Genomic DNA, 18,396 nt, shown 5'->3' with positions numbered 1-18,396 from the left:
CCGCTCTGCATCCTGAGACATCCCCCAGCTGTTCAGATAGGCCCAGTGTCGGGAGTGGAGGATGGTGTTTTGTTGTGCTTCATTCAACAGTTCTTTTCTTAAGAGTTGATACAAACTTTTCTTCAAGGGAGGGAGAGGCAGAGTAGCACTGGCTGAGAGAGGCTGCTCCCATTCTTATGCCAGCTTCCCATCCCCTCACTGGTTTAAAAAGCTCTTTTGCCCTGCTAGAGCCTTGTGTGTGGAACGGAAATACTTGAGCGTGAACTTGGAAAGCCCTTGGGACTGTGGCTGACTCTGGGAGGGGCTACGCAGTTGTGAGATTGTTTTTCTAGCAGGATAAGGAGGCCCTCACCTTTGGGGTACCTGGGATGTCTCAGCTTCAAAGCCCAAGAAATGCCTAAGCCTTTTCACTTTCCAGAACCCGTGAAGGTCAGCCACCCTCCCACCCAAGGTCACATGTCGCTGTGTCTGTCTCCCCTCCGTCCTGACATCCCTCAGCTCAACCGGGTTTGTTTGTGGTACAGTCCCGGGAGAGGAATCCTGGCTGCCAGGGTTTGTTTGTGGTACAGTCCCGGGAGAGGAGGCCTTGCTGCCAGGGACTTAGGACTTGGCTGAGGGTTTTCAGAACAAAGCTCGTGTGGGGATCTGCTCAGTGGAAGCCCAGGGGTCCCCAGGAGTGCCTCCTGTCCAGGACTGCAGAGGGCCTGTCAATGGGGTGACTCGGATCAATGGGTTTTTCTTCAGGACAGGTGCCTTTGAGTACTGGGTGAGATGAGCAGGGGGAGAAGAAGCCACAGTGTCTCTGGGGTAGCTTCTTTGCTCTTATAACACTGTCTGATCTTGGGGTTTGTTCTTGTCCAGTGTGTGGCTCTGTTCCCTGCACAGCCCGTTCAGGACACAGGAGATGAAGGCACTAGAGCACAGAGCGGCTTTCGGAATCCATCAAAACACCAAAGCCAGACCTTGGCTGCTGGAATGGCTAATGACTCATGTGACGATTTCACTGGGGTGGACAGTCTGACCTTTCTTTTAGAATGTGTAATTACTATGATATTTTTTTTCTCCCTGGCACATCTTGTTCCGTTTAATTTAATCAGTTGGTTTGATGGGTGTACTGAACATCTACTCATTATCCAGTCACAGAAATGTAAAGCCAGATGAGTTTTGTTCTTTTTCTCTTCGGAAGTCTCGATTTACCCACTGAAAAGACGTACCCAGGCAATCAGAATCGCTCCTGGGTACGAGGCCGACATTTTAGACTTTGAGGATTAGGATTTTCTTTCCTGAAAACATGATTGTTTTCTCTTTGTAAGCAGTCTCAGCTTTCTAACCCCTTGGCCATCTGTATTTCAGGATAAAGCCGCGGTGATCCCTCCCTAGCTGGGTCTCACCGGCCACGCCCCGTACCCCTATGGGAACGGCTGTGGCTTCGGGCTCTGACCTGTATGTCCTGGCTGTGTGGCTTTCTAGCTGTGTGGCTAAGTTGCTTGCCTCTCTGAACCTCAGTGTCCGCACTGAGGAAATGCTGATGGTTTCTGTATTTCTGTTGTCTTGAAGATGAGGCAGAATGAAAGGGGGACATGACATGGTGGCTTCAGGTCTGTGCAGGTGGCAGCACAGTGAGTGCCAGGGAAGCAGGGACTGTTGTGGGTGGGGCTGAGCCGCTGCTCCATGGAGAACACCTGAGGGGCAGATGCCCTTCCCTTAGCTTCTTGCTGGGCCTCCCTGCAGGCCCCCACCTCCTTCCTGCCAGTCTATCTCCCACTTTTCTAGAATGGGAATGGGGATGTTTTCTCTCTATGCTGTCACCTCTGTGAGTCTCCTGGGGCTTCCCTGACAAAGCACCGTGGACCCGCTGGCTGCAGTCAGCAGCAGTTTCTTCTCTCAGAGTTCAGAGGCTGGGCATCTGTGGTGAGGAGGTTGGCAAGGCTGAGCTTGCCTCTCCCAGCTGCGGGTGCTGGTGGCCGTCCTTGGCGTACCTCGGCTTATGGCTGTATCACTCCAGTCTGTGTCTTCACATGACCTCCTCCCCGTGGGTCTCTGGGTCCACAGTTCCCTGTCTTTTCTCTTATAAAGACTCCAGCACCATCCCTACCCCCACTTCACCTGAAGGTCCTTGTCATGATCTCTGCAAATGCCTTTCTTACACATTTGGAGGTTCCAGGTGGATGGGGACTTTGGAGGTGACACTGTTTATCCCAGCACCCACCCAGGTACAGTTGACAGTGAGAGCTGAGGTGCAGAGGTCTCTAGTATGGGGCCAGGGCTCCAGAACTGGGGTTTATGTGCATCTGACCATTTTAATATAAAAGTGAAAATCCCCTCTCCCCCATCTCATATTTCAGTCACATTGAAACTACCAGAAGACATAGCAAATTTGTCCTGTGAGCTTCATGGTGTGAAGAGCACAGGGTCAGTGGGTTAGTGCCTAGTGGTGCTCACAAAAGGACAAGGACCCTGTGGGGAGCCCGCTTTGGACCATCCCCAGATGGGAAGATTTTGGTCCTGGGGTGATTGCCAGACCACAGCTGCAGTTAAGAGCAAACAGACCAGCTGGTTTCTCAGTTGTTCTGCAGGAGGTTTGGAGACACAGGGTGGTGTGCGGGCGTAGGAGGAGGGGGAGTTGGGAGTTTGGGCACTTGGTGAAGCATGGACTATTCTGGATCTCTCTTCTCCTGCTCTGGCTGGCTCTCACTAAGGGCTCTCAGGAGTTGTATTCATTCTCTGTGTTTAGAGGAGTGTTTCCCACACTCCTTGGATAGCACAGTCTTGGATTGTGGATCTTACAGTTCTGCCACTCCATTCTGTGACTTCAGAAGTGAGGCCCAGACCCAGAGGCTGGGTTTGTGCTTTATTTATGGAAACCCCACTCTGTGGATTACAGCTGCCTCCCATGGGCATCTCCTATGTGCCAAGCCCTGGCAGGCACTTACCTCAAAAGGTCATGGAGAAATGGGATTAAAGGATGAGTTTGTTTTGAAATCCATGTATATGAGGGGTTTTAAAAAAGTTCATAGAAAATGAAAATCATAAAAAAACCTCTTTATTGGATATAAAATTATTTTTCACCAAAACAAACTTATCTTTTAATTCCATTTCCACGAATGTTTTGAAGTTCTCTTGTATTTAACCCTCACAGCAATCTGAGGGCACAGACATTACAGTTGCACACAGTGAAAGAAAAGGAAACTGAGGCTCACAGTGGTGAGTCGCTTGCCCATATCAGCCAGGGAGTGGGCAGGGGACTCAGGTTGAAATGCCCCATACTCCTGGGCTGGGTTTCCATAAATCAGTGGCTGATTTTCAGAACTTGTGGTCATCAACAGTGTGGCCACCCACTGCTGCCTGTCGTTGGCATGGATCCATAACCACTCTGTGCCTCAGTTTCCTTACCTGTAAAAGAGGTACAGTAATGACTTTCTACCTTCTGGGATGTGTAGAGGATTTAACTAAGCATGAAATTAGACAAATTAGTGTAGGTAAAGCCTTGGAATGTGTGTGGTGCACAGCATGCCCTCTGGAAATGTTAGTTCTCTCTGTTGTTAATGTTGTTGCTGTTCCTTGTGGCCTCTGACCTCAACACAGAGTGAGATATCAGAGTCACGCCTCCCCAGTTTCTGTGAGAGCTTTAACGTCCATGATTTCCAGAGAATTGATCTTCCTGTCTGTAGAATGGGAACAGTAAACCCACTTTGCAATGTGGCCACTGGGGTTAGAAGTGGCACCCAGTCTGAGCCTGGCACCACGGCACAAGTATCATGCTTTAGAAATTGTAAGCATTTGTGCTGGCAGGTGCTCTCTGAGCAGACAGGATGTACGGCAGAGGTTTTTGTTTGTGTTTTCTCCCTCAGCAAGAGAGGCTTCCAGACAGGTGCTCTGTTCTTTGAAGCTCCTCTTAGGTAAAGCAGTGCAAGGTGAGGAGCTGTGCCTTGCTCAGCGGAAAAAGAGAAAATGGCATCTTTGCTGGATTTGTCCCTCGCTTGGCAGGGCTGAGCTTGGGGGATGGAGGACCTAGGGAAGCCCTGGAATCTTCTGGAAGGGAAGAGGCTGATAACACCGCGGTTTCTCCCTAGGAATTTAAATTAGGGAGACTTACCCTGCTTTGGGGTTGGAATGAGAAAGAGTCATGGGAAATGAAACAGCTGTGGGGGTAGCATTGCCAGGGCCAGCAAATAAAAACATGCCTCATGCACATCATCTTTCTCATTTCCTTTGTTGGGTTTCTGCGTAAAATAAATGACAAATAATCTTTTAATGTAAGTGTTCCCCGTGCAACATTTGGAAAATATTCTGAAATAGATCGGTTATCTGCAATTCCAGTTTAATTGGGCACACTCTGTTTTATCTGGCAACCTACAGAAGGGATGAACGAAATGACCCCCAGGAGTTGGGTCTGACACAGGCCTGGGATATATCCAGGTGGCCAAAAAGGAGGAGGAGTGAGGAAGGTCAGGGCCTGGGGAGCTGGCTGTGTGCATGGGTGGAGGAGCCTGAGTGACAGTGCCTGTGACACTGTGGCAGTGGGATTCCACACTGGCTGTCCCTTAGCTCAACGAGCTTGCATCCGATTTGTTCTTGAGTTAGACTGTAAGCAGAACTGAGCTTTTCCTCTCTGGGATGCTGATGCAAATCTAAGGAGTTGGAGTATCTGGAAGGTGGTCTGGTCTTCCTGCTCGCATGGGCAGGTGGGGCCCTGATTGTGGCATTCTGGGATAGCATCTCATTTGTCCATTTCTTCTCTAGGTTTACCTTTTTGAACAACTTTACTGAGGTATCACTTATGACCATAAAATCACCCATTTTAAAGAGTGCAATCAGTATTTTTTTTTTTTTTTTGACAGGCAGAGTTAGACAGTGAGAGAGAGAGAGAGAGAGACAGCCCAAATGGCTGCTACGGCTGGCGCGCTGCGCCGATCTGAAGCCAGGAGCCAGGTGCCTCCTCCTGGTCTCCCATGCGGGTGCATGGCCCAAGAACCTGGGCCATCCTCCACTGCCTTCGCTGGGCCACAGCAGAGAGCTGGACTGGAAGAGGAGCAACCATGACCAGAACCTGGTGCCCATATGGGATGCTGGCACCGTAGGCGGAGGATTAACCAAGTGAGCCATGGTGCCGGCCAATCAGTAGTTTTTGACAGCTTCACTGGGTTGTGTTACCAGCCCCATAGTCCAATTTTAGGCCAAGCCCATCACCTTCATAAGATTCCTTGTGCCCATTTACAGTCATTCTCTGTCCATACCCCTCGTCCCAACCCCAGCTGACCACCCACACCCCTAGCTCCAACCACAGGGGACCACCCACCTACTTTCTGTTCCCACATGTTTGTCTTTTCAGGGTGTTTCATGGAATCATATGACACCTTGCTCTTTGTGTCTGGTTTCTTGCCCTTAGTGTCAATGCTTCTGGGTTTGTCCACGCTGTCAGCGGCACTCAGCCCTGTTCACAGCTGAACATTATTTCTTTGTGCCAACGTTCTGTGTTTCGTTTATCACCTCACCTGCTGATGGACCCCTGGGTTTCCCACAGTTTTGCAGTTATGAATAATTCTGCTAGGGCATTTGCATGCATGACTTATTTTTAATAAGTAACTACATGAGTTGGAGGTGAGAAGATTTTTGAGATGGAAGTCATGATTGGGGAAATGCTTTACTCGCTTTTACTTTATAGCTGTTTTACAAGTTAAGATATGGTTTGCTTATATTTTAGTCTGATTTGTAGCAACATCCACTTGATTAGCTCTGAGGAGTACCATGACTCAGAAAAATCAAAGTGTCTTAACTTGCAGTATTATGAAACCAAGGATAAGACTGGCAATGAGGAAGAAACCACTGAGCAAACTACCTAATGCCAGCCCTGGGGTGTGGGAAACAACTGGAAGCCAAACGTGTAGGAATAGCCCACTCAGAGCTAAGCATCTTCTCTGTCATATACATTTGTGGTTTTGTACACAATCTTTTAAAGACATTTCTGTGTTTTTGAATGGATGCACTGGACAGTTACCTAGAAATTACCAAATATGATTTAGGGGAAGAAAAAGAACCCCTGCAGCTGACAAGAACGAGTGGATTGTGCAGCTCTATCTGCCCAGAGCCGTTCTGAATGTGACTGGGAAAGAGAGTGGAGGAAGTGTGGCTGAGGTTTGTTGCCTTCCTTCTTGGGCGGAGGGTGGAGGGTGGGAAGGAAACCATCAGGTAAGAGTAGCAAGTTTCTACTGAGGTTCCTGAGCACGTGGACAGAAGCCCCACACTGTTGGGTATGCCGTGTACAAAGAATGGGCTTAAGAGAGAAGCTATTCAGAGGCAATTCAGGGCAAGCATTTGCCCTAGCAGTTGAGACGCTGGTTAGGATGCCAGCAGCCCCTGTTGGTGTACCTGGTTTGATTTCCAGCTCTGGCTCCAGATTCTAGCTTCCTGCTAATGTGGACCCTGGCTCAAGTGGTTGGGTCCCTGCCACCCATGTGGGAGATGAGACTCTGCTGAACTCCTGGTTTCTGCCTGTGCCAGCCCTGGCCATTGTGGGTTGAAGTTGAAAGATTCTTGATTCTGCCTGTGTCTGAGACGAATCAAAGCCATCAGCATTTAGTTTAAAAAAGAAGAGAGTGCCTTGATGCCTCTTGCTCCTAGAGGTGTGGAGCCTGCCTGGCTCAGGTGTGGCTTACTGGCTGTTGGCATCCAGGAAAGGGTTCCTCCACCATGGCCCTGAGTATTTTTTTTTCAAGATTTATTTATTTATTTGAAGGTCAGAGTTATGGGGGAGGGGAGAAATATCTTCTATCCGCTGGCTCACTCCCCAAGTGGAAGGAGTGGCAGGGGCCAAGGTGGCAGGGGCCCAAGCACTTGGGGCCATCTTCTGCTGCTTTTCCCAGGCCATTAGCGAGAGCTGGACCAGAAATGGAGCTTCTGGGACTTGAGCCAGTGCCATATGGAATGCTAATATCACAGGTGGCAGCTTTACCTGCTATGCACAATGCCAATGCCTGCCTGGGCTGCCTTGTCACTGCCACATTGTGAGCACCTGGTCCACGTAGGCACCTGGTCCACGTAGGCACCTGGTCCGTGTAGATACCTGGTCCATGTATACACCTGGTCCGTGTAGACACCTAGTCTGTATAGACACCTGGTCCATGTATACACCTGGTCCATGTAGGCACCTGGTCCATGCAGGCACCTGGTCCGGGTAGGCACCTGGTCCGTGTAGACACCTGGTCCGTGTAGACACCTGGTTCGTATAGACACCTGGTCCATGTATATACCTGGTCCGTGTAGACACCTGGTCCGTGTAGACACCTGTCCATATAGACACCTGGTCCGTGTAGACACCTGGTCCGTGTAGGCACCTGGTCCGTGCAGGCACCTGGTCCGTGTAGGCGCCTGGTCCGTGTAGACGCCTGGTCCGTGTAGGTGCCTGGTCCACGTAGATACCTGGTCCATGTATACACCTGGTCCGTGTAGGCACCTGGTCCGTGTAGGCACCTGGTCCATGTAGACACCTGGTCCCGTGTAGATACCTGGTCCCGTGTAGACACCTGGTCTGTGTAGACACCTGGTCCGTGTAGACACCTGGTCCGTGTATACACCTGGTCCATGTAGACACCTGGTCCGTGTAGGCACCTGATCCGTGTAGATACCTGGTCCATGTAGACAACTGATCGTGGTCACAGAGCAAAGGGAGCTCAGGCCTGGAGAAGAAGAAAATGTCAGTTCTGAAGGAAAGTTGAGGTTTTATGTGCTGCCCATGCATTGCCGAGAACAAGCGCTTGTGAACATCTCTGTTGCTAACCTGGCCCTCAGCTGCACACAAGGAATAAGTTACAGAAGGTGATGTCCTGTTCTGTCAAGGAAACCATTTTCCCAGGAGAGCTCTGTGCTTCATCCTGAAGTTGGTTGTTATGCCCATTTTACAGGAGGGAAACTCGAGGCTCAGAAGGGTGAGCATCACCTAGCCCTGGCGGCTTTTCCAAATGTCCAAAATGTCATACTGGAGCTTTAAAGCAAAACAGATCCCTGCACTTCCCACAGATTAAGTCAGATTCTCTCTTAGGGCAGGACCCAGACTTGGCATCTTGGTCATTTTGCAAGGGCCCCCTAATTTGCAAACAGCTTCAAGTGACTCTAGCCTGCCCTGAACCAGTGGTGATGGTTCCAGTGGCCTCCCTCACCCTTGGCAACCTGTCTTCCCACTGCCCCATGCCTTACTTGCTTAGTAGCTTATTTTTGTTCCTCCTGGAGTTTTCCGGTGGGCCTCACTGCTGATGGGGTCATCTCAGCGTGGGTGGCTCAGAGGGTGGATTGTCTGCTGATGATTCATGCCTACGTCTGGAATGCCTGTGGCTCACCTGCCTGCTGCATTTCATCCCAAACAAGGGGGTGCCCTGTGGAGAGTCTGAAAACCCAGGGGGAAAAGGGGAGGAAAGATAATTCCTTGAGAAAAATTCAAGATGACGTCATTTAATTATGATCTCCTTTTGCTTTCTTTGGCCTTACCTTCAGCATTGCTATGATTGCTTTGTGAGGAAGCCATTGTAGCTGTGACCTGCAGTGGAGGGAGAAGCTAGCTTAGCCTGTGTCCTGATGTCTTTTATGGGAAACCTCACAGTGCTGGCCTCAGAGCAGCAGCACCAGCATCAACATCAACTCAGTACCTGTTAGAAATGCAGAGTGTCAGGCCCCACCCCAGGCCTTCAAACCAAACTCTGCATTTCAGCAAGATATTCAGGGGATTTGGTGCACAGCTTTGCCTGGGATGTAATAAGGTGACTCATTAATGTTTTAATATTGTTAGCAATAAGAATAGTCAGGAGGTGGACATGTGGCCTAGCAGTTAAGATGCTTGCATCCCATATTAGAGTGCCTAAGTTCAAGTTCAAGTTCTCCTGACTCCAGCTTCCTGATAATGTACAACTTGGGAGACAACAGGTGATTGCTCAAGTACTTGAGTCCCTTCCACCCACGTGGTAGACTTGGATCGGGTTCCTGGCTTCTAGCTTTGGCCTGGCCCAGCTGGCTGCTGCAGGCATTTGCAAATTGAACAAGTGGATGGGAGCTCTGTCTGTCTCTTTGCCTTTCAAATATATAAAATAAAATTTAAAAGAATAATGTTAATGGGTGCCATGAGCAGCCTTATTGTGGACTTTTGCTGAAACATCTCAACCATGCGAGACCCCTCCATGCTGGGGAAAGGCAAGGACAAGCAGAGCCCTGGGTCACGTTCAGGCCTTGCCTCTTCTGAGATTCATGGTAGCCTCTGTATTCCGTTGTTGGTCTGAATGGATCAACTATGTCTGTTCAGTCACTGCTCAGTTCTCAGACATTTTTTGAGTGCTGCCTTGGACCAGCTGCCTGCTGGGCCCTGGGCTGAGCTAGGAGGGGGAGCAGATGGAGCTGACCTCCTCAGGACGCTCCCAGTTTGGAGGGGTCCTGGAAGGAGAGACACTGAGGAGAGACCTAAGTAAATAAATATTGAACCACTCCCTCTGGGACTCTATGCCTGGGGGCAAACCTTGAACTTTTACTTGGTACTTTGTTGCTCTCCAAAAAAGTAACTCCATGGCTCCAAGCACTAAGTGACTGACATGAGTTCCTGTAGATCTTGTAGGGATCTTTGCAGGCACACACAGAGTCAACTCCTTCGGTCTCTCGACCTTCTCCCTGTAGCCCTGGAATACCCCACCTCACCCCAATCCCTCCTGCTAAGTCTCCTCAGGCCCTGGGGGCGCAGCCTCCTGCTGAGTTCCCAGAACTTCCACCTAACACAAATGCGTTGTCCCACAGGATTTGGCTGCCAAAAATAACCAGGCTGTTCTGCTATCTGTGTTTTGAAGTTATAGTAGTAGGCAAGGAGCCGTATAATGTAGTTCTGCCCAAAGATCATGGGACCACAAGGGAGGAGGGGAGTGGCTTCACATACTGGAAACGCTAGTTTTGTTATCCAATTTTTCACCTTCTCTTGCAAACTTTAACAAAAAATGTCTCTTTGGAGCTCTGCCTGTCCTATTCTTATTAAAACAGGATGGTCGGTCGGCAGTTACCTTGAGTTGTCTTTTCTCATGATGTGGTTGTGTTTAACTTATTTTTCAGCTCATTGTTTTTGCAAATGTGTAAACTCAATATGCAAACCATATCAAAGTGCTGCTAGTACCTTTGAGCTTGGAGTTCTTCACTCTTCTCCCATGGCCCCTCTTTTGTACATACGCACCCTACCCCAACCCTGGTCTCTGAAGAATCAATACATTGGCCTCTGTGTCCGAATATTGCTCACTACAAATAACCAATGTTTAGTTGCAGAAAGCCCAGGTATGATTGGATCTTATATTCAAATGCCGGTGTCAGGAGCCACCTCTTTCTTTTACCTGCTTTCTTTAAAATCTTAAAAAAATTTATTTGAGAGGGCCAATGGTAAGACCAACACCTAGGAAGACCAGGGATTTGCTCCTGTTCCATGATGTGGTGCTGAGCCCAGTCCTGGCTCACCAGACTTTCAGCTCCATTTCCTCCATCTGGTACCCTCACATCTTCCAGACTGGGGCAGGCAGCTTTTCCCTCCCTGATAAAGAGATTCATTCAGAGCCATTCCATTGGCACTTCCCTCTCTGGACCATCTGTGACATGGTTCCTCTGGTCCCTCTGATGCCGAGTGGGACGTGCCAGCACAGAGTCACTGGGATAAGCACGAAGGATTCCCCCACAATCAGAAGCAAAGTGAGGAGGACTTGTGTGGGATTGTTCGTGTGCCGTCTCCAGGAGCAGGCCTGTGCTCTGTGTAGTGTTCAGGACAGCATGCTGCGTGCTGGGTATTGTGTGGGAGGTGTGTTTGTTCACAGTGAGCAGGTGATGTCATCAGCCAGAGTGTCTACCTGCACTCAGCTGGCAGCGCAGGGGGCAGATACGATTTTCGTGTGACCCAGTGAAACAACATGACAAAGAGGAGACTTTGAACGTCTCTATAGTTGGGACACTTCAAGAAAAGGCGCACAGATAAAGCTTGGTGAATTCTTACAGATGGGTCAAGAAATGGAAGGCTACCAACCCTCTCCCCCCTGAAGCCCCCATGATGCCAAATAAAGAAGATTTTAGTTACCAAATAAAATCCCAGTTGTGTGGCTGCCGAATTTCTTCTTGGTTTATCAGGATGTACTGTGTATAATTTCTCTGTGGTGATTAGTTCTCCAAGTGAGTGTGTGTTGGCCAAGGCTAATATTCCTAGATGAGAAGTTCTGACCACCATGGCGTCACGTCCACAGATTTGGTTACAGTCAGTGTTAGATACGTGGGCTGTGTACCTGTTCTGTATCAGCTCCTATGTGAGTTCTTCACTTTTAATTTGCTTTTAAAAGTTCAACTTACTTATTTGAAATGGGGAGAGAGTGTGTGCTAGCTCTTCCAGTAACTGGTTTATTCCTCAAATACCCACGACAGCTGGCATGGAGCCAGGCCAAAGTCAGGAGCCTGGAACTCAATCTTGGTCTCCCATGTGGGTTGCAGGAACCAGGGATGTCAGCCATTACCTGCTGCACTCCAGGTGTGCGATAGCAGGAAGCTGAATCGGAAGCAGGATGGAGACTCAAACACAGGCACTCCAGTGTGGGATGCAGGCAGCCCAAGCAGGGTCTTCACCCCTGCACCAGATGCCCACTCTGCTTTATAAAGCAGCCTTGGAGCGTGCTGACAAGTCGTTGTTATCGCGCCATTTTACAGATGCAGAAGGGGAGCCGCAGTGACCGCCACACAGCAAACAGAAGATGCGAGACTTGGACATGGCTGTGTCTGGCCTCTGGCTGTAGAACAGACTCGGAAGGGGCCTGGGGTAGCGGTTTTCTGGTGTCTCTGTGCTGTTCATTGCACACTCCCACATCAGAGGGCCACGCTCACATTTATTGAGTTTACCGGTTCCCTCTTCTGTCTTGCTGATTTCAGTTTAGTTCAAAGCCTGGTAGAAAAGTGAGAAGTTAACAGAAAAAAATTGAAGTGCAGTGCATTCCCTGACAGGGAAGTCTGTGAGGGCTGGGAGCTTTGCAGAGCCCTTCAGCTCATCCTTGAGGGTGTGGGGAGTTGGTCGAGTTAAGCGACACAGACACCAGCACATGCAAGGTATTTGCCTTGAATTAACAGACTTTGACCTGGGGCAATGGTCCAAGTGCTGGCTGTTTTCTAGGTACACTATTGGTTGTGTTCACCAGCAATGCAGTAGAGCTCTGAACTTAATCCTCTAGTCCGAGGGGAACTTTGCATCCTAAGCTCAGCCTTCCCACCCTGCCATGCCCCCTCTTCCACTCCCAGCTCCAGGTAACCACCTTTCTACTCTGTTCCTGTGAGACTGGCTGTTTCAGATCCTGCTTGTGAGTGGCACCCCTGAGGCAAAGTGGGTTCAGGGCAGCAGGGCAACACCCTATATGGTTAGTGGTCATTTTCCCATTGTCCCAGCTTTGCCTCACCTGCTGAGTAGTTTGGGTCAAGACGATTAACCTCTGTGGTACAGAGATTCCTTTTCCTATTGGACAAGGGATAATAATGCTTCCCTCGTGGGGTTTTGATGAGGATTAAATAAGTCAACATCTAAGTGCTCCCTGCAGTTATCTGCCACATAATAAACACCACATAATGCCTTTCTTTATTGTTTTCGTTACTTAGGCTCCCACGATAGGGTTCTTGGATCCGAGAGGCTGTTTCTCAATGGGAAGCTTTCTCTTTTGTTCTGCCATTTGATATCTAGTTCTTCCCAGTTTCTGGGTTTATGTTGGTTCTTGGCTAATCCCACATTAATTTAAGGTGTTGACATCCTGATGAGAAAGGTTGAGAGGAAAGACTGCTGCTGTCCACTGGGTGCCCACATGAAGACGTGCAGGAGTGGCCATGGAGGAGACAGAGAGGTCTTGTGTCCAGGCTTGCTTACCCGAGTGTGGGTGCTAGGAAAAGGCATCTGTGGACTGTGACTTACCCTTTTGAAGCACTCTTCGGGGCCACTGGTACCAGTCTTTGGAAAAGCAGAGCAAGCAAAATAATTGTGCCCCTTGATTATTTTCATGCCAGCTCCCTGGAAACTCTGGCAGGGACTTGCATCAGTGTCTTCCCCCAACTGCAGCACACCCCTCCATGTCACCAGCGGCACTAGCAAGAGTGGGAGTGTGGGTTGGCCTGCCTGAGTTTGAACCTCTACTTTTCCACTTGGCTGATGGAGTTTCTGCAGACAGCTCCTCAGGCCCCCTGAGTTTCAAATGCCTCATCTGGAAAGCAATCTTGGTGTCTACTTTGAAGGGTAGACCTTGTTGGGTACCTTGTGGAGTTCCAAGCAACGAATGCCTGTGAGTATTTTAGCATGGTCTGGGGCCAGCACTCTGTGCAGATAGATAGTACTTGAGCTACACACTGGGCTTGTTTGGAGCCCCGCTAATCCCCCACTCTTTAAAAGGTGGTCTACAGCTGCAGCCATTTCATCAGGGGGCTCTTCTGAGTCCAGCTTGCTGACTTAGATTCTGCACTCTAACAGAGCCCCAGGTGATCCTTGTGGCAACCCCTCTTAGCTCATAGTGAGCTAAAATGTACAGGGCAGGAGGCTGGTCCGCGTTGATCATGGAAAGCTGTGGGCAGCAGCAAGTTTGGTGCAGAAGGAAAGAAATCGGTATCAGGATGCAGGCTGTCCTGTGCGTCTCAGCTGGACATTCTTGGACAGTGACATCACCCCCAGGATGGAATTTCTCCCGTGAAAATGACTCACCTATTTTAGAGGTGTGTTGACAGGACAAAATGTGAAAACTGATATGGAAGTCAAGAATAAGTTATTTTTATCTTGTTTATGTAGCAAAAAGACATCATAATTCCTATAGCTGTTAACATAATTTTCAACTAATTCAGCTCCCTGTTTTCCACATTTACTTGCTGAGTGGAGATGGATGAGTCATATTATTTGCTGTCCTGGTTAAAACAGTGGGAATGGGGCCTGTGCCATGGCTCAATAGGCTAATCCTCCACCTGCGGCGCCAGCACACCGGGTTCTAGTCCTGGTCGGGGCGCCGGATTCTGTCCCGGTTGCCCCTCTTCCAGGCCAGCTCTCTGCTGTGGCCCGGGAGTGCAGAGGAGGATGGCCCAAGTCCTTGGGCCCTGTACCCCATGGGAGACCAGGAGAAGCACCTGGCTCCTGGCTTTGGATCAGCACAGTGCGCCGGCCGCGGCGGCCATTGGAGGGTGAACCAATGGCAAAGGAAGACCTTTCTCTCTGTCTCTCTCTCTCTCACTGTCCACTCTGCCTGTCAAAACAAAAACCAAAAAACAAAAACAAACAAACAAAACAAAACAAAACAAAACAAAAAACAGTGGGAATGACTGGTCCAGGAGCCACAAGCCTGGTAGTTTTGGACACTAAATGGGAGAGTGTTGCAGTTTGGCTAAAAGGCATTGCCCTGGAAAAGACTGTCACCGTGACCAATGGGACTTCCACTCCACTTGCAAAACAGCACCTGAAGTGCAGGGCAACATACACCGGCCATGTGCAGAAGCCACTAGTGGGACTCCAGGTGCCACATTTCAGTGTCACACACATTCAGCAATCACAGAAGCATTTTATTATTTCCAAATTTCACAGTCAAAGCAAAAAACAAATCATTTTGCTTATATTAGCAGAAAATCTCGAAGTACAAAAAAGCCACAATATTTTGCAGAAAAGCATTGCACACCAAAGATACTGCATAACACTGAAGTCCAGGATTCGGTGAGGGGGATGTAGGGAACCGAGAAGTTACAAACTGTAGTTATCCAGGCAAGGCTAGAGCTGGCAGACGTGAGTCCCACTCAGGCAATCTCCCTCGGTGCTCTCAGGAGTGGATTGCATCACGTGACCAGACATAAGCATTGATAAGGGGGCTCCCGGCTTTTACACCTAGTCACACAAAAGGAGCGGTGAGCCACAAACTGTTCTCACTCATGGATGATGTACAGAGGTCATGTGACAGGGACATGATCGTTACAAGCAAATAAACAGTTCCCAGGAATGGCACCCAATTTTGCAATTCCTCAAACTATTTGAAAGACCGTAAAGCAATTTCTTGTGTTCCTGCCACCCAGAGTTCCCTCTCATTTTAAAAGCAGAAAAGGAATATTAGAAGTAATACTTTCACAATAAAATAAAAAGAGTAAGTTACACCGTGGGGTAGCAAGGTTTTAAAATCCAAGAACACAGACATAGTCTGATTATCCAAAGCACTTTGTCTTTTGTTGGAATTTTGAAGGCTGCCTTAGATTTAAAGCACAGCAGCATAGGATTGGCTCATCCGCAGGCTGGAGGGGAGGCTGGTGAGGGGCGTCGGGGTACGAAGTGAGAACAACACAGTGTGGCCGCCTTTGCCAAGGGTTACATGTGTTGGGAGAATGCTTTCCTGTTCACAGATGGGCAAGTAGAGCCACAGTTGCCGGTGGACTCAGTGCAAAGCTGTGTACGGTGCTGACCCCTGGAGGTTGTGAGAGTTTTGAGCCACCCTTGTGGCTCAAGAGGATGCTCCAGTCTGGTCTGACTTGAAGCGTGAAGACAGGAGTGTGGGAGCAGGAGGCAGGCGGCAGACAGGAGGCAGGCAGCCATCACAGACTCTGGCCAGTGGGAATGCATGCAGACAGCCCCCAGGGCAGGTTTCGCTGACTCGCGGGCAGTGACCGTTTGGGGAAGGAGAGTGTGACTTACCCACATTGGAGTCCTATTGGAGAGCCTATCGTGTCCTATTTTCCCCATCAGCTTAAACACTAAAGACAAGGGTGATCATGGCTGTGAACCTGTTGTTTGCATCTTCCAAGGCTTCTCTCCCCTTTTCCTTCCCGACATCTGGGCTGGCTGGAGGGTCAGAGGAGACCAAGCTGGTGACCTCTTCCACTGGCCCTGGCGCCCTAGCCCAGGTTCATCCTGTTGCAGCCACAGAGGATCTCCTTGAAGGTGTTGCGCAGCTCCAGGCTGCGGAAGGCGTAAATGAGGGGGTCGATGACAGAGTTGCACATGATGAGAACCAGGTAGGTGTTGAAGTGCGCCGTGTAGCAGATGCAGTAAGGGTTGGCGGGGCAGGTGATGATGAGCACCAGGTGGAGGAAGAAGGGGGCCCAGCAGAAGATGAAGACCCCCAGCAGGATGGTGATGGTGACGGCCCCCTTCATGCATGAGTGCTGCTGCGGGGCCACCCCATCGGCGGGTGGCAGAGCCGCGATGCGCTTGACATGCAGCCGGGCGAAGAGGAACATGTGCACGTAGAGAGTGCCCATGAGCAGCATCATGGCAAAGAACATGGTGATGAGGCACACGATGACCATCTTGCTCTCGGAGTAGACGATGAAGACCACGCCGCAGATGCCACAGCAGACCCAGATGCCCACGATCAAGGTCAGGGCCTTCCGCACGGTCATGATGCTGTGGTAGCGGAGCGCGTAGAAGATGGTGACGTACCTGTCGACGGCGATGGCCAAGAGGTTGCAGATGGAGGCCACCAGGGAGATGCAGATCATGGAGTCGAAGATGTTGTCCATATGTTGGAGGAACTGGTCCTCGAAGGTCAGGTAGTTGCTGTTGACCACGCCGATCATGATGGTCTCCAGGGCATTGGACACGCTCACCAGCATGTCGGCTGCCGCCAGACTGCAGAGGAAGAAGTACATGGGCGAGTGCAGGTTGCCGTTGCGGGCCACGGCCAGGATCACCAGGATGTTTTCCAGCAGGCTGAGGACGCCAAGAGCCAGGAAGACCTCCGGCTTGATGAAGACCTGCTCGCAGAACCTGCCGCTGCTCTGGTTGCTGAAGGAAGGGGCTGCCAGGTGCTCTGAGCCATTAGTCAGCGTCAGGTGGGCAGAACGTAGGCTGCACGACACATTCATTGCTCAAGGACTGGCTGCTCCGAGCTGGGGCTGCTGCAGGGTCTGCAGGAACCTGCTGGGGCTGCTGGCAGGAAAGGGGAAATCTCCTTCCGGATACTTCTTTTGGATGCTTGTCCAGAGCAGAGTTAGAGGTTGTTCTCCTCCAGAATAAAAAGGAAAGAAAGGTGGGAGGCAGAAAGTTAGCCACTTGGAGACACGCGGGAAACTCCTCTGTCCTGGGGGAGCTGCTTAATAGACTCTCATCAGCCGCTCTCTGTTCCTCTGACCCCCTAGTGCTCTCTTTGCTCACATCCCCGCCTGTCACTGGTTGCTACAGCTACCGTTCTTTCCAAAGCAAGGCAGAGATGTGGTACCTGTCACTGGCAGTGAGGGGAGAGCACTCAGGCTTTATACATTGGCGGAGGGCAAACAACTCCTACTTAATCTTTAGTGCAGCAAAGTGACCACTGAGCGTCAGGCACCTCTCTGAGTGACAGCAGGTTCCTGGCTGCTGGGCTTCTGCAGAGACTGGGAAGCAGACTGGCGCCCTCTGTAGGCCAGACCTGTTCCCGGCTCACTGGCGCCGCTGAGCAGTTTGTTAGCCATGGAAACAGCCGGCCACAGGCATCTGTTCCTCCACTCGTTTGTTTGCTGCTGTTTTTTTTTTTTTTTTTTTTTTTTTTTTTTTTTTTAAGCAAACACATATTGAGCACCTACTATGTGTCAGGTCTCTGCTGGGTGCAGGAAATACAGGACAGAGCAAGACAGCTGCTCTTTCTTTTCCTAGTCTTTCCCAAATCCAGTCTGGGGTGGAAGAAGAGAAGTCAGCAGCTGCAAGCATGCCTCAGGGATACTACAGCGAAGGGGATATTGCAATAGAGAGAATCACATGAAGGTTTCGGTTTCCCAGTCGATATAAAAGCTTTTTTTTGACACCTTAGTGGAGTCTATTAAGCTTGGAATAGCATTCTGTCTAAAAATGTACACATCTTAATTTAAAAATACTTAATTGCCAAAAAATGATGACAATCATTTGAGCCTCCTGTGAGTCATAATCTTTTTGCTGTGGAGGGTCTTGCCTTGGTGGTGGTGGCTCCTGATGGGTCCTGGGGTGGTTGCTGAAGGCTGAGGGAATTTCCTAAAATAAGACAATGAACTTGGCCTCACCAATGACTCACTCACTCTTCTTCCCTCCCTTCCTTCTCTTCAAAATTTACTACATTTTATTTGAAAGTCAGAGTTACAGAGAAGGAGAGAGGGAGACAGAGAAAGAAGCATTTCTTCCATCCTGGGTGGGGCCAGGCTATAGCCAGGAGCTTCCTCCAGTCTCCCATGTGGTTGACTGGGGCTCTGACACTTATGCTATCCTCTACTGCCTTTCCCAGGTCATTAGCAAGGAGCTGAACCAGACGTAGAGGCGCTGGGACTTGAACTGGTGTCCATATGGGATGCTGGCATCACAGGTGCTGGCTTTAGCCACTTCACCATGACGCAGGTGCCACCTCCTTTCATGTTTTGTACGTTGCATGTTTGTAGCATGCAATGCTGTTAAGTACATTTTCACTCATAGCAAAGCTTCCTTTA

The 18,396-nt window shown here is 49.8% G+C and overlaps 1 protein-coding gene and 1 long non-coding RNA gene across 2 annotated transcripts in view; one reads left to right on the top strand and one right to left on the bottom strand.

Moving 5' to 3' along the window:
- Positions 1 to 18,396, top strand: part of LOC133767953 (uncharacterized) — a 219,959-nt gene that overhangs the window by 92,070 nt on the left and 109,493 nt on the right. The gene's annotated exons all lie outside the window — the stretch shown is intronic.
- On the bottom strand, positions 15,862 to 16,938 carry MC3R (melanocortin 3 receptor). Its single transcript, XM_062202399.1, has one exon. The coding sequence runs from the start codon at positions 16,831 to 16,833 to the stop codon at positions 15,862 to 15,864; it is 972 nt and encodes a 323-aa protein (XP_062058383.1). The 5' UTR covers positions 16,834 to 16,938.

This window comes from Lepus europaeus, chromosome 10, assembly GCF_033115175.1.
Source record: "Lepus europaeus isolate LE1 chromosome 10, mLepTim1.pri, whole genome shotgun sequence".
NCBI classification, from domain to species: Eukaryota; Metazoa; Chordata; class Mammalia; order Lagomorpha; family Leporidae; genus Lepus; species Lepus europaeus.
The sequence above is the reverse complement of the archived record's forward strand: the minus strand, read 5'-3'. Positions and strand labels throughout refer to the sequence as shown.